The following is a 14,006-nucleotide window of genomic DNA, read 5'->3' as shown; positions in this document are numbered from 1 at the left end:
TGTAATGTTGTGTCTAGGTGGGCAGTAAATAGAACTTATAGTAAGTGGGCCTGTCTCTAACTCCACTACAACAGATGAACTTTGGATGAAATCGAACTGATATTTTGGCAATTCATGGTGCTTGATATGACTTTTAATCAAGATAGCACAACCTCCATGAGCTCTATTGCTAGGATGGTTAGTGTTGTATAGACTGAAATTTGGAATTTTACAAAAGTTTAAATCAGTAAAGTGAGTTTCAGAAATAAGAATAATGTCCAACTTATGTTTAGCAATGAACAGTTTTAATTCTTGGCATCGCTGTGCCAAGCCGTTAGCATTCCACAAGGCTATTTTCAAGGTTTTCACCATTAATTGAGCTTTTTAAGAAAAGTTGTAAGTAGGTCAAGTAAGGAACCTATTTGTTGAGATTGTTGCATAAACAGTTTTTCAAACCGATCAAAGAATGAAGTTATTGTATTTGTTAACTTTTCTGTGGATGCATCACTAGAAGCATTACTTGGCGTGCGTGCATTCACATTATCAGAACTTGTGCTGGGTTTAGTTTTGTTACTTACTCGTGAGTTGCTAACTGCCTCCGCATACGAAGTGTCAGGACGTGTTAGATTGTCAGAAGAGGCAGAATGTGATGATTGAGTAACTTCAGCTTGGTTTGGTACGGTAGGCCTAGTTCTTCCTCGAGCCTGGGGATGTGTTCGACTCTGGATATTTTTGAAGACCATGCATCCCCTGTAATTGGCTGGATGATCTCCTCCACACAAGGCACATATTGCAGGAGTAGAATTGTCTTTAGTGCATTTGATTGTATCGTGTTCTTTTCCACATTTAACACATCTAAATGGATGCCTACAGTAGGTTTTTGTGTGACCATATTGTTGACATCTTTTACATTGAACAATTTCCCTTTTCCTATAAGGGGGTTCAAAAGTTATCTTAGCATGTAACAAATACTGAATATTGAAGATGTCTTTGTTATTTGAACTCGGCTCTAAATCAACAAAGAACATTGACAGTGGCTGTTTGGTGGTTGAATGAAGTACATTAGAAATATTTCTTACCTCATGACCCATCTGTCGTAGTGCTTCTTTTAGTTCTTCTGTAGGCCTATCAACTGAATAGTGCATATTCTTCAATACAACTCTGTATGCTCGATCTTGTTTAAGCTGAAATGTATGGAAGCTAACATTACTCTCGTTAAGTTTTCTCACTATTTTTCTATAAATATCAGCAGATGTTGGAAGCATCTTAACTGAATTGTTATTTATGCATTTGTAGGCAAAAGCAGTACTGTAGTGTCAACGACAGATTCAAATGTTTGAATCATTGCCTTCACATTACCCACATCAGGAATAAAAATAGGTGGAGGCTTAGGTTCTGATGATTTTTTAGAAACTGTTAGGATGTTAGAGTCCATGTCATCATTATCTACATTTAATACTTCAAAACTGTTGCTAACTCCAATAGGCGTGTTCATGTCTTGTTTGGCCTTTTTTTGGTTTCTATTAGAAACTTCTCCAACGTTTCTGCGTTTGGGAATCGTTTGCCAGTTGTCTGTATCGTCTTCTGACGTGTTTATCTTGCTAGGAGAATCAATCATAGCATCGATGATTTCAGATGAAAGAGAACCCTCGGTATTGGAGTAGTTGTGGTCAGAGAGGTGCGAGTTGGTGTAATTCACACCTTCGTCGGCCATTTCAAAAGAGAAATGATAGATAAACGTAAACAAATCAAACGGTAAAGGTTATGAAATTTCAAAAGTCTAAATAGTTACCACGTTACACATCAAATCAAGTCTGAAAGTAACTGAGCATAACGGAATACTAACGCACATTCATTTATGACTATAATAACAAAAACTAACTATAAAAACCGAGCTTTTTTTGAAAAATAATCAAGAGAAAAATAATTTACAACTATGGTGTAAAACAATACACAGCTGACGTGTAGAAGAGATTAACTAAAATAATTATTAACAAAGATCAGCTGTCGTTTTACAGGCTAGTAGAAAAGGTTAACTAAAAGAATTATTAACAAAGATCATCTGTTGTTGTACAGGCTAGTAGAAGAGATTAACTAAAAGAACCGAACAAAGGGGGACCAAGCCTTGCTCGGTTGTGATTAATTGGGTTTAATAGTTAAAATAACATTATCAACGGACCCATTTTATAAATAAAAAACTGTTTATTACAAACCATAAAAAAATAATTGCTGAAATACAACCACTTTGTGTTGTATAAATATGCAATAAAACAAAATTGAGATAAAATATAAATGATCTTCAATAAAAGGTAGTTAACTAAAGGTAAAATTATTAAAGGTAAAATGAAGATAAATGTTACTTAAGTTAAAGTACTACTAGTACAAAATTTGTTCTCTTTAATCATTGAACAAAACATTAAAACCCGTTGTTCTTTCATGCTCATCGATAACAGCAGATGAAAAATATTTCAAATAAACAAATAAATAAATTACTGTGATTCGTAATTTGCAAGTGTTTTGTGGATACGTTGCGATAAACATATGCCATAGACAAAAATAATTAAATATAGGCCTAGACTCAGCAGTGCTGCAGTTACCATAGGTTCTGGCACACACCGCTGGGAGCACCATGTAGTTACGGCGTACGCGCTACGGAACTATACGGCGCTCCTCGCGGTGTGCGCCAGAACCTATAGTAACCATGGTAACCGCAGCAGGCTGACAGTCTATATTTAATTGAGCGGAGCGAGCGAAGCGAGCGAAGCTCTTATACGTCGACTCTTATGCATTTCGTAATACGCAAACTCCTCCTAGACGGCTGAATCAATCGTTTTCAAATTTTGCATGGTGATAAAGACCATATCGGTGAGTGCCAACATCTATATGGCGTTAAAAAAATCTCTCAGGAATCCGCCCCACTGGGTCTCAAAGTTTCAATGTAATCCTTATGGAAGCAGTATTTGACACATAAACAAAAACATATGATCAGCTGTTGACTTTTGAATGCAGTAGATAAAGAAATAGCTGATAGCATTAATCCACAGATATTACAACAGAAACGGTATGGATCATCATAAATATAATCAAATGACGTCACTAGCTTGACGTCCGTGACGTAGGAAGTGGTGAAGGAAGCAGTAAAGGTGAGCAGTCTGGAGTGTGGAAACTGTTTATGACGATTAGATTTAGGTATCTGCAATCCTAAAATGCTATTGGAAGGGAAGGAAACAGGTCCGCGACGTAGAAAGTAGTGAAGGAAGTAGTAAAGTCGAGCTGTTCGGTGTATGGGATCTGTTTATGACCATTAGATTAAGGTATTTGCAATCCTAAAATGCTATGGGAAGGGAGGAAAACAGGCCCGCGACGTAGGAAGTGGTGAAGGAAGTAGTCAAGGCAAGCTGTCCGGAGTGTGGGAACTGTTTATGACGATTAGATTTAGGTATCTGCAATCCTAAAATGCTATTGGAAGGGAAGGAAACAGGTCCGCGACGTAGGAAGTAGTGAAGGAAGTAGTAAAGTCAAGCTGTTCGGTGTATGGGATCTGTTTATGACCATTAGATTAAGGTATTTGCAATCCTAAAATGCTATGGGAAGGGAGGAAAACAGGCCCGCGACGTAGGAAGTGGTGAAGGAAGTAGTCAAGGCAAGCTGTCCGGAGTGTGGGAACTGTTTATGACGATTAGATTAAGGTATTTATAGTCTTAAAATTCTATGGAAAGAGAGGGAAACAGGTCCGTGACGTAGGAAGTGGTGAAGGAAGTAGTAAAGGCGAGTTGTCCGGGTTATGGGATCTGTTTATGACCATTGGATTAAGGTATTTGCAATCCTATGATGCTATGGACACGGATGAAAACAGGTCCGTGACGTAGGAAGTGGTGAAGGAAGTAGTCAAGGCGAGCTGTCCGGAGTGTGGAAACTGGTTATGACGATTGAATAAGGTATCTACAAATCTAAAATGATATGGAAAGGGAGGAAAACAGGTCCGCGAAGTAGGAAGTGGTGAAGGAAGTAGTCAAGGCGAGCTGTCTGGAGTGTGGAAACTGTTTATGACGATTAGATTAAGGTATTTGCAATTCTAAAAAGCTATGGGAAGGGAGGAAAACAGGCCCGCGACGTAGGAAGTGGTGAAGGAAGTAATCAAGGCAAGCTGTCCGGCAATCCTAATATGCTATGGAAAGGGAGGGAAGCAGTTCCGTGACGTAGGAAGTGGTGAAGGAAGTAGTAAAGGCGAGTTGTCCGGGTTATGGGAACTGTTTATGACCACTAGATTAAGGTATTTGAAATCCTAAAAAGCTATGGGAAGGGAGGAAAACAGGTCCGCGAAGTAGGAAGTGGTGAAGGAAGTAGTCAAGGCGAGCTGTCTGGAGTGTGGAAACTGTTTATGACGATTAGATTAAGGTATCTACAAACCTAAAATGCTATCGGAAGGGAGGAAAACAGCTCCGTTGCGTAGGAAGTGGTGAAGGAAGTAGTAGAGGCAAGTTGTCCGGAGTGTGGAAACTGTGGGTCCCTCGTAGCAGTAAACAAACCTAGGTACCAGAGCTTGCTAAGCCATTTATACTTATGTTGGGCGTGAAGATTAATTAAATACTAGTGTCCCTGTTGCTCGAATTCGAGCAATCGCTAAGAATATAAGGCGTTATTTTAAAACGACTAACAGTCATAATTTCTGATGACTTTAAAAGCGATTATAAATTCTAATAAAAAAACATTATTTCTATTTCTTCTCCTTGGTTGTGATCTATGACTTTCCTATATTTCCATAGTTTGCAAATCGGGTCTTTCAATGATTATTAAGAAATGTAGCACAGTGTTAATTGATTCCGTTTTCTTATTAGTATATCAATTTATCCAGGCTCTCTCGCTTTTTTCCATTGTAATATTTATACCAACCCAAATTCAAATAGTAAATATTTCATTTCAACCAAGTCAGTAAATGTTTGTAGTGAACTGTTAAATTTAGCAAATTTAATGACTGTTTACAATTAACATATGTACTTCTTTTCACTTTTTTATTTCTGACAACAGCTGGAGTTTCAAAACAATTTTTGATTACCATGTTAATCTTATGGATAAATACAAAACTTTAAAGGGCCCCAGGGCCTCACTCTCTAATTATTTCCCTAAAAAGAAAGTTTCCTGCACAACTTCACGTTTCGCTCTTTTAAATGACACCAAAAACATGTCAATTGGTTCAGTAGTTTCGGAGGAGTAATTGTCACAAAAAACCTGCTTGCGTATTAAATAAGTACTAGTGGTCATCCTGTGGTCGAAACTCGACCAAAAATAATTAATGTACAGACTTCTCTATTTTCTCCCCACACTGTAAATAAAACATGTGATTGGAATTTCTTCCATTTGTTTTGATTTTCTGTTTACATTTTTTTGTTATTTCGTCACCATTATGGCAACCCATATGGTCCATGTAAATTTGTTGAAGTTTTCAGATTAATTTTTTGTGCTAATTTGTTAGCCTATTTTAATTTTTAAAGGCATTCTGCACATCTACAGGAAAATATCTTTCCAACAGTATGTGTAGATTTTCCCTGCGATGCAAACGAGCTGAGAAAAAAGGTTTTAAAGAAACATGCTTGCCTATTAATATATAGATAGATAGATATGTTTACAGGCCTGTTTGAAAAAAGGAAATTTACTTACTTCGCAAGCATAAAATGGCAGGTTTATTATTTAATTTTTTCCCTATATTATAGATTATTGAGCGGAGCGAGCGAAGCGAGCGAAGCTCTTATTCGTCTTATACGTCGAAGGGAGGAAAACAGCTCCGTTCCGTAGGAAGTGGTGAAGGAAGTAGTAGAGGCAAGTTGTCCGGAGTGTGGAAACTGTTTATGACGATTAGATTAAAGTATCTGCAATCCTAAAATGCTATGGAAAGGGAGGACAACAGGTCCGTGACGTAGGAAGTGGTGAAGGGAATAGTAAAGTCGAGTTGTCCGGAGTGTGGGAATTGTTTATGACGATTAGATTAAGGTATCTACAAACCTAAAATGCTATCGAAAGGGAGGAAAACAGGTCCGTGACGTAGGAAGTGGTGAAGGAAGTAGTAGAGGCAAGTTGTCCGGAGTGTGGAAACTGTTTATGACGATTAGATTAAGGTATCTACAATCTTAAAATACTATGGAGAGAGGGAAACAGGTCCGCGACGTAAGAAGAGGTGGAGAAAGTAGTAAGGTGAGCAGTGTGGAGTGTGGGAACTATAAACCGTTTGTAGCAGTTAGATTAAGGTACCTGCAATCCTAAAATGCCATGGAAAGGGAGGGAAACAGATCCGTGACGTAGGAAGTGGTGAAGAAAGTAGTCAAGGCGAGCTGTCCGGGGTTGTGGGAACTGTTTATGACGATTATATTAAGGTATCTACAATCTTAAAATTCTATTGAAAGAGAGGGAAACAGGTCCGCGTCGTAAGAAGAGGTGAAGGAAGCAGTAAGGTGAGCAGTGTGGAGTGTGGGAACTGGAAACCGTTTGTAGCAGTTAGATTAATGTACCTGCAATGCTAAAATGCTATGAGAAGGGATGGAAACATGTCCACGACATAGAAAATGGTGAAAGAAGTAGTAAAGGTTAGCAGTGCGGAGTGTGGTCAATGTTTGTGGCAATTAGATTAATTTATTAAAAATACTAAAATGCTATGGAAAGTGATGAAAACAGGTACACGATGGAGGAAATGGCTTAGGAAATAGTAAAGTATGAGCATAGTGTGGGAACCATCTGTGGCAGTTAGATAAATGTATCTTCAATCCTAAAATGCTATGAGAAGGCATGGAAAGAGACCCCTCGACGTAGGAAGTGGTGAAAGAAGTAGTAAATGCTGGCAGTGTAGAGTGGGGGAACCGTTGGGCAGTTCGATAAGTGTATCTAATACTTAAATGTTATGAGAAGGGAAGGAAACAGGTCTATGACGTTGGAAATGGCGAATGAAGTAGTAAGGTTAGCAGTGCAGAGTGTGAAAACGGTTTTTGACAATTACATTAATGTATCTGCAATCCTTAAAGGCTATGGGAAGAGGGGAAAACATGTCCACGTGCAGGGGTGGTGAAGGAAGTAGTAAAGGTGAGCAGTGTTGAGTGTGGGAATGGATTAATTTATCCACAATTCTATAATGCTATGGGAAGAGACTGTAGACTGTAGGTTAAAACTATTACGAAACACGAATCGATACATATTTCGATACATGCAATAGTTTACAATAGACATTTACAAATAAGTTGAAAACAGCTGATTTTTTTTTGATAGAGGCTAAAATCGATTTTTACTCCCTAAAGAGTAAAAATGCTACTTTTACTGCTACATACGATTGTTTTTACTGCAGTATTACAAAAACAATATAATATGGACCCTTGATGACTCCGCTCAATTTTGTGGATGCCTCTGCGAACGCCACCTAGTTATTTTTGTCAATGGTTACACGTATTTTGTTGATTTCTTTCTTGTTATTTTGTAAAACCTACTTGGCAACCCAAAAGGCCAATGTTCATAATTTTAATTTTCAATTGAGCTATGTAGCTAAATACGAGTTTTCTTGAAGTAGTGACTTTCGCCAAAATGTAGTCAAAATCCTTTCGCTGGACTTTTGGGATATATTTTACTAACCCACCCACAAACAAACAGACATAGCTCATATTAGAGAATTTAATATTTTTTTCGCTCAAATATGTTATGATATAGTTTAATTGACCAAAAAGAAAGATCACTAATCTAAATAACTAAAACATACATAATGTGTTATTGTACTTAAATATTGCCAATGCATATTTTGTAAGTGTGTGTAAGTTGCAACTGGGCGAGACTTTGATGAGGTAAAATATCACAAGGACAATTATTAAGTAAAACAACTTTTTGTACTATGATTGCTAGGATTGTTTTGCACATTACTTCTAGGCCTCAAGGTTGCGGTATTATCACTTAGATTAAATCCTTTGGTCATTGGTGGGATCTAAACCCCGGAACCTTGGAGACAGAAGTCCCACGCTCTACCACTACACCAGCTCGCTCCTTAGTAAAACCCTAGAGTTAAATGTAATCACATAAATATTTATAATTGTTGTATGGATCAGCTAAAGCTTGGATTGTATATGTTTGGCATCACTTCAGTGGGTTGACGTGTTCGATTTATTTTACGAAGCTTGTGGTGTTATAACCATAGAATAAAATTAGCACAGTGAAGTTAACTCTAAAGTAGGAGAGAGACATCAAGTTAACATCAGAAATACTGAACTTGTACCGGACATAAAATTTGTAGCATTGAAAGTCAATTGTAAAACCACGAACTAAGTGACACGATTGTAAATATAAACCAAATTTATCAACAATAAACAGTAAATGACACCTAACTGGAGGGCTGCACTTTAGTTTACGTCCTATATACACTCATTCGAATGAAAAATATTGATATTTAGATTATTCGATATATCGATTATTTCGTTCAAACTTGATATATCGAATGATATAACCGACATATAGATCGATATATTCATTCGAATGAGTGTAGGACGTAAACTAAAGTGCAGCCAATTAGCTTAAACTAGCCTATATCAGTGTTTTATAATTTCAATAATTAGGCTGTGTCCGATCTCTTCCCTTCATATTTTTATGTCGCTCATGAGTCGCAAAATGGTACACAAATTAAATAATGAGACTAATAGGCTATAGCTGCTAGCAGTTCTCAAACATTTCACATAATTTTGCATTTTATTTTCCATCAAATGAAGTTAACATACAGGTTCATAAGAAGAATCAATGGTTCATGAACTAAATAAAAAAACTTGTTGCTGTCGAACACAATTAATTGAGATCATAAAAAATTTCCTCTTCCGAGAACTGGAAGTCTTTACCATCCTCCCGTGTTCCTTGTGACCACAACCCGTTCCTTGGTCCGTCGTTCCTGGTGTCCAAGGTCCGCAGGGCGTGGTCAGACAGACATTCCGTAGTCCAAGGTCCCTTCTCAGACTGATCACCTTCCGTCTTTGTTTTAGGTGCTTCAGCACATTTCCAGCAAAGAAATATTACATTTAGATTTTACATCTTTGAGAGAAAACAATGCTATGTTTCCTAAAATCTTAATTTAGGAAATACCTATTAATGTTTATGTAGTGATCAAAATCAAATCCACATTAGGATTTGATACAAACAGTTGATTTGGACCCAGCTGTAGTGAATTATCAAAGTAACATCAACTGGGAAATATATGCGATAATGTTTTGATAGTAGCCAAGGCCAATCTAATTTGTCCGACGTGACAAATGTATGTTTTGTTTTGAACATATATCAGTAGATTGGTCTGTCGGTACAAATGAATTACTTCCTAACTTAGGTAAGCATGTGCAGCTTAGCACACATATTGGATAATCCATTATTTTCAGTCACCTTTCAAAACACACATGGACTTACTATGAGACACTCTATTGAATTGCAAGCTTACATTTACATACCGTACCACAGACAAAATGAGGAATAAGTATTTTGTTCATCCTATCTGTGACCGCATGAATAACATTTTCCTAACTGATGTGGTAATCACTCTTTGCTTACCACCATCTTTTATGCAAACCATGAGTAAAGTCTTTCCTCGTCAGTCTATAGAATTGCTCCGTGACGACCTTGAAGTTGCTTACGTTTTACAAATGTAGCAATCTTTAAAAAAAATTAGGCATCTCTTGTAAATTGATAGATTGTTAGGAAGGTTCCTGTTGAATTTAGTTATACAATCACACGAATAATCTTCCTATGCCCAAGTTCAACCAGGGTACGACATTGACATCACTGGTTTGAACAAAGATCAGATTCATAACTAAACCAACTCAAGCAATAGTTTGTGAGTTTTCTTCTATTTTCACAAACTGACAAGACTTTAAATTTAAATCAGGAACATAATTTGTGCTAACCGTTCATTTTGGAAGTTTCACTATTCTATTTCTTGAGCAGAAAATTACCTTAGCTTTACTATGCTCAACTTCTTCTTTAGTCTTATGGCAAACCAGTAAAAAACTTAATGCTGATAGGATTAAAATTTCCAAAAGGGTTGAAATAAAAATCAAAATTTCGTTATAAAAAACAATTTAAATATCACAATACTTATTCGAGGGGAGTATCTACACGAGGGGTGAAATCACTATTAACAACAAAGTTAGGCTTTGCTAAAAGAGAAACTAAATCCGTCCGGCGCTCTGTTGAGACTCAGTTTGCCAGGAGGGAAGAACCTGTGAGGGGCTGGGGTGGGGTCCACGGGGGCAGACCACCTCTGGGGTGCGGGGGTGGGGTTGTAGACTGGGGCAGGGGTAGGGTTAGCACTCCACTGCTGAGGAGCGGGGTTGGACCAAGTTTGAGGAGCGGGGTTAGCGTTCCAAGACGGCTGAGCTGGGGTGTTCCATGTCTGAGGGGCAGGGTTGTTCCAGTTGGAGGGTGAGTTGGGGGGATACTCCACCTTGGTGTCGTCTACCCACTGGCCGTCGTCCTCCTGCGTGCTGTACTGGGGTCTGACCGGAGCTGGGGCAGGGTTGTAGCTCTGCTGGGGAGGGTTGTAGCTCTGCTGGGGAGGGTTGTAACTCTGCTGGGGAGGGTTGTACTGGGGCAGCGGGTTGACCACAGGAGCAGGCACGGCTGGGAGATGATCACCAGTGGGGACGAAACCGTTCTTCCCGGCGACGTAGGAGATGGTCCTCCTCTGACCTGACGGGTCGATGTAGCTGTAGCTACCGCGCCGGGTACCGTCGGCGTCACTCTCCTCCTTGAACTGCACGCCGTCCTCCTGTTGGTAGGCGGCGCCGAACTTGCCGTCGACACTCAGGTAGCGTTCCTCCTTGAGGATGGCGGCTGTCTTCGGGTCAACGTACTGCTGGGCCCGACACAGCGCCATGGCGCAACTGAGCAAGACCTGGTAGGAAACATGTGAGTTAGTGGAGTAAAATACAACACATTACACAACATTAGAATTCTTCGTCAACCGCCACAAAATGATGTTTTCGAGAACCCTTACTTGGAGAAGATACTCAGTGGATGGGCTGAAACGGACACAGAAAGCCACTACGGATTCTAAAGACGCCGATCAAGGACGTATACAAAAAAAGTAGTTGGGTGTTTCATATATACATACTGTATTTTTTTTATTTTTTTTACCCACCAACTGCCCATCTCTGTAGATCTAGTGGAATGTGTGACAGTGATATTACAGGCCTACTATTATGAAAGTTTACTATATTATATGTCACACAGGTGAGCCAGTAGAGGATGCAGTGATAAAATAATAAAAAAATAATTAAATATTATTAATAAAATCTATATAAATACAAATGAATCCCTTTTGTTATGGTATTCCATAACTCGAGAACGAGTGCGCCAAATTGGATGATTCTGTTTTTTGTTGTGTTCCATAGTGCCAGGGGAAGGTTTTTATGTAAGAAAATTTATAATCCACCCATCCGTTATTTTGTAATTTGATTTTAAAGATTCCAAAAAGTTGCCTTTACATTAACATTGGAGGAAAATGTTTTTATTAAACTGCTTGATACAATAACATCTGTTAAAAAATGTAATTTTCGACCAGGACGTGATTGAGCGATGCGAACGACCTCATCTTGAAAAAAAAAACGAGCATTTGACATAAAACCACATTAGGACAGGACGACGTCTGTCGGGCCAGCTAGTACAATAATAATAATAAAATCATAATAAAGTAGAAGACGGCTGTTCTTTGGACTTAAACCAGCCACCTCTAGATGAGCTGCCACTAAGCTATTGTTCAGAATTAGACAGTGACCTCGGTACTACTAATATTAAAGCTAAACAGGTGATTAATCCCTCTGTACCTGGTTATAGACTATTTTAGGTGGGGATAAATACGGAGAAACTACAAAAACAGTCTATGAATCTTTATATATGAGAAGAAACATATTGTTTGACACATCAATTCATAGTGACACAGAGGTAAAACTTGAAGTGTAATTGGTTTTTTGAAAAGATTATTTGTAAGAATAGGCTCAAGCGTATGAATTTAATAGTATCTGAAAAATTACTTTCTTCCTTATGAATAACAACAAAGTTGATTCATTCCACTATGATTGTAAAGTTCATATTGTTGTTCAGTTGAGTGTTTTGAAATCTTCAACATTTTAAAATAGTTATTATAATACAGTGATTCGGCTCAAAGTATGAACAAAACAAATCCTAACCCTTACATGAGCAATGTTTGTTTGCATGTATGTATGCAAGCTTGTATGCTTGCTCGCACAAAGATCTCGAAAACGGCTTCGACGATTTCCTTCAAATGTAAAAAAATACTTCTGGCCTAGAAACGTATTTGCAGTTAAAACCGCCAACAAAAATCTAATTACGTAAAAAATGAAATATAATTCATCATTTTTTAACACCTTATGGGTTGCTAAGCAAGCAATCATGTTGGTTGAACAAAATACTGATTAGTTAACTTGGCTCTCTCCTACAAACTTAATCCCCAAGTAATCAGCTGTTTTAATTCAATCAAAATGTCAAAACAATGTTTATGCAAGTATAGGCTATTGTTCTATTTCATATACAAGAATATTATTCACACATCTTGCTTCAACAAACTCTATTTCCAAACTCAACCAATGTTTACCAAAAACATGTTTACAAAAATCATCTGACAACAAAACATATTTAAACACAAATAAATTATATGATAAAAAGAATTGATTTAATACAACATAAACGAGTGATTTCACAATCGATGGTAATAGTATATTTCATTACTAGGACCGAAAGTGGCATTTTCCGTCGCGCGCTCAAGTTTTTGTGTGAGGCGAAGCTGAACACAGGGAACCCCAATTTCACGTGCGAGGCGAAGCCGAGTATGTGAGAGCTATCTTCACGTACGAGGCGAAGCCGTGGACGGGAATAATGGAGCAAGTGCCGGATAATAACTTTCGGTACGAGTTATGAACGATACTTTTCATCACGACGCAAAAATAACAAACACAGATTAGCAGACCTCATTAATATTAAAACTATTGTATTTCTCAATTAATTTGGTTGAACGTCAAAATGAAATACAATCTTCTAAAAGGAATCCTACGTATATCTCAACAAATTTTGTTTAAACATGAAAATAAATTAATAAAGCAACTTTTAACAATACATACAGCTGATTCAAATCATTAAATGAAACCGTAACAAAACACTAGCGCGCGTAGAGAATAAATGGAGAACTAATTGAGAGCGAGGGAAAGTAAATTTAGAGCGAGGGAAAATCAGCTGATCGATTTTCCCTCACCCTAAATTAGAGCTTGGGAAACGACTACTTTCATTGATGTCAGCTGTTATCGAAAATAGTTACTTTCGTTACGGAGTGATGAAAAATAAATTAGTGTGTTGTGGATTGCCAGGTTGAAATTTCCATCATAATAAATTGAAATTCCCCTGAATCTTAAAAAATAAAAACCAAAATTAGTTGTAAATAAAACGTGAGTTTCCTTTATATTGATTTTACAATCAAAATAAACTACACCGAGCCATGACTTGGTCCCCATGTACTATTCTTTAAATAATCAATGATAATTACCTAAGACTTTATAGGCATAATTATGATACTCTAAAATAGTAATACATTAGGTTGTACAATAGAAAATCTTCGTTTATCATGGTAAGCTAACGGTAACAGTTACCAATCAAAATATCTAAGGCCAATTGGTCTACGTTGGTAAATCAAAATCTAATAAAAATAAACTACTTGCAGAAACAACGGGGATGTCATTACGAAGCCAAATCCAATTCCCTAATCCAAGTTACTTCTAAAGCCGGGGTTTGAAGTCAAGTTAGTCTTTTGATTAGAAAATGATACATTTATTTTTACATGCATTGATAATAAATAAACGTTTTCAGAATTTGGTAAAACTGAAAGTTATAAACACGCAAAAATGTATCGATTAGCAAATTAGTTTGGATGTGGAAGTAAGATAATAAAAAAATAGTGAATATTTTTAAGTAATCAGTAATCAGTAAAGTACTTACTATCCTGTACATGACGACGACGGGGAGAG

General features: G+C 37.5%; 1 protein-coding gene across 1 annotated transcript; it reads right to left on the bottom strand.

Annotated features, from left to right (window-relative positions):
• Positions 1–10,033: 10,033 nt before the first annotated feature.
• LOC128991056 (uncharacterized) lies at positions 10,034–14,003 on the bottom strand. Its single transcript, XM_054413778.1, has 2 exons — positions 13,978–14,003; positions 10,034–10,867 (listed from the first exon to the last, which is right to left on the bottom strand). The coding sequence occupies exons 1-2, from the start codon at positions 13,987–13,989 to the stop codon at positions 10,121–10,123; spliced, it is 759 nt and encodes a 252-aa protein (XP_054269753.1). The 5' UTR covers positions 13,990–14,003; the 3' UTR covers positions 10,034–10,120.
• Positions 14,004–14,006: the final 3 nt, after the last annotated feature.

This window comes from Macrosteles quadrilineatus, unplaced genomic scaffold, assembly GCF_028750875.1.
Source record: "Macrosteles quadrilineatus isolate MER2022 unplaced genomic scaffold, UCM_ALF_1.0 Scaffold_3__2_contigs__length_128488019, whole genome shotgun sequence".
Lineage (NCBI taxonomy): Eukaryota > Metazoa > Arthropoda > Insecta > Hemiptera > Cicadellidae > Macrosteles > Macrosteles quadrilineatus.
Note: the sequence above shows the minus strand (reverse complement) of the source record. Positions and strands in the feature narration are given on the sequence as shown.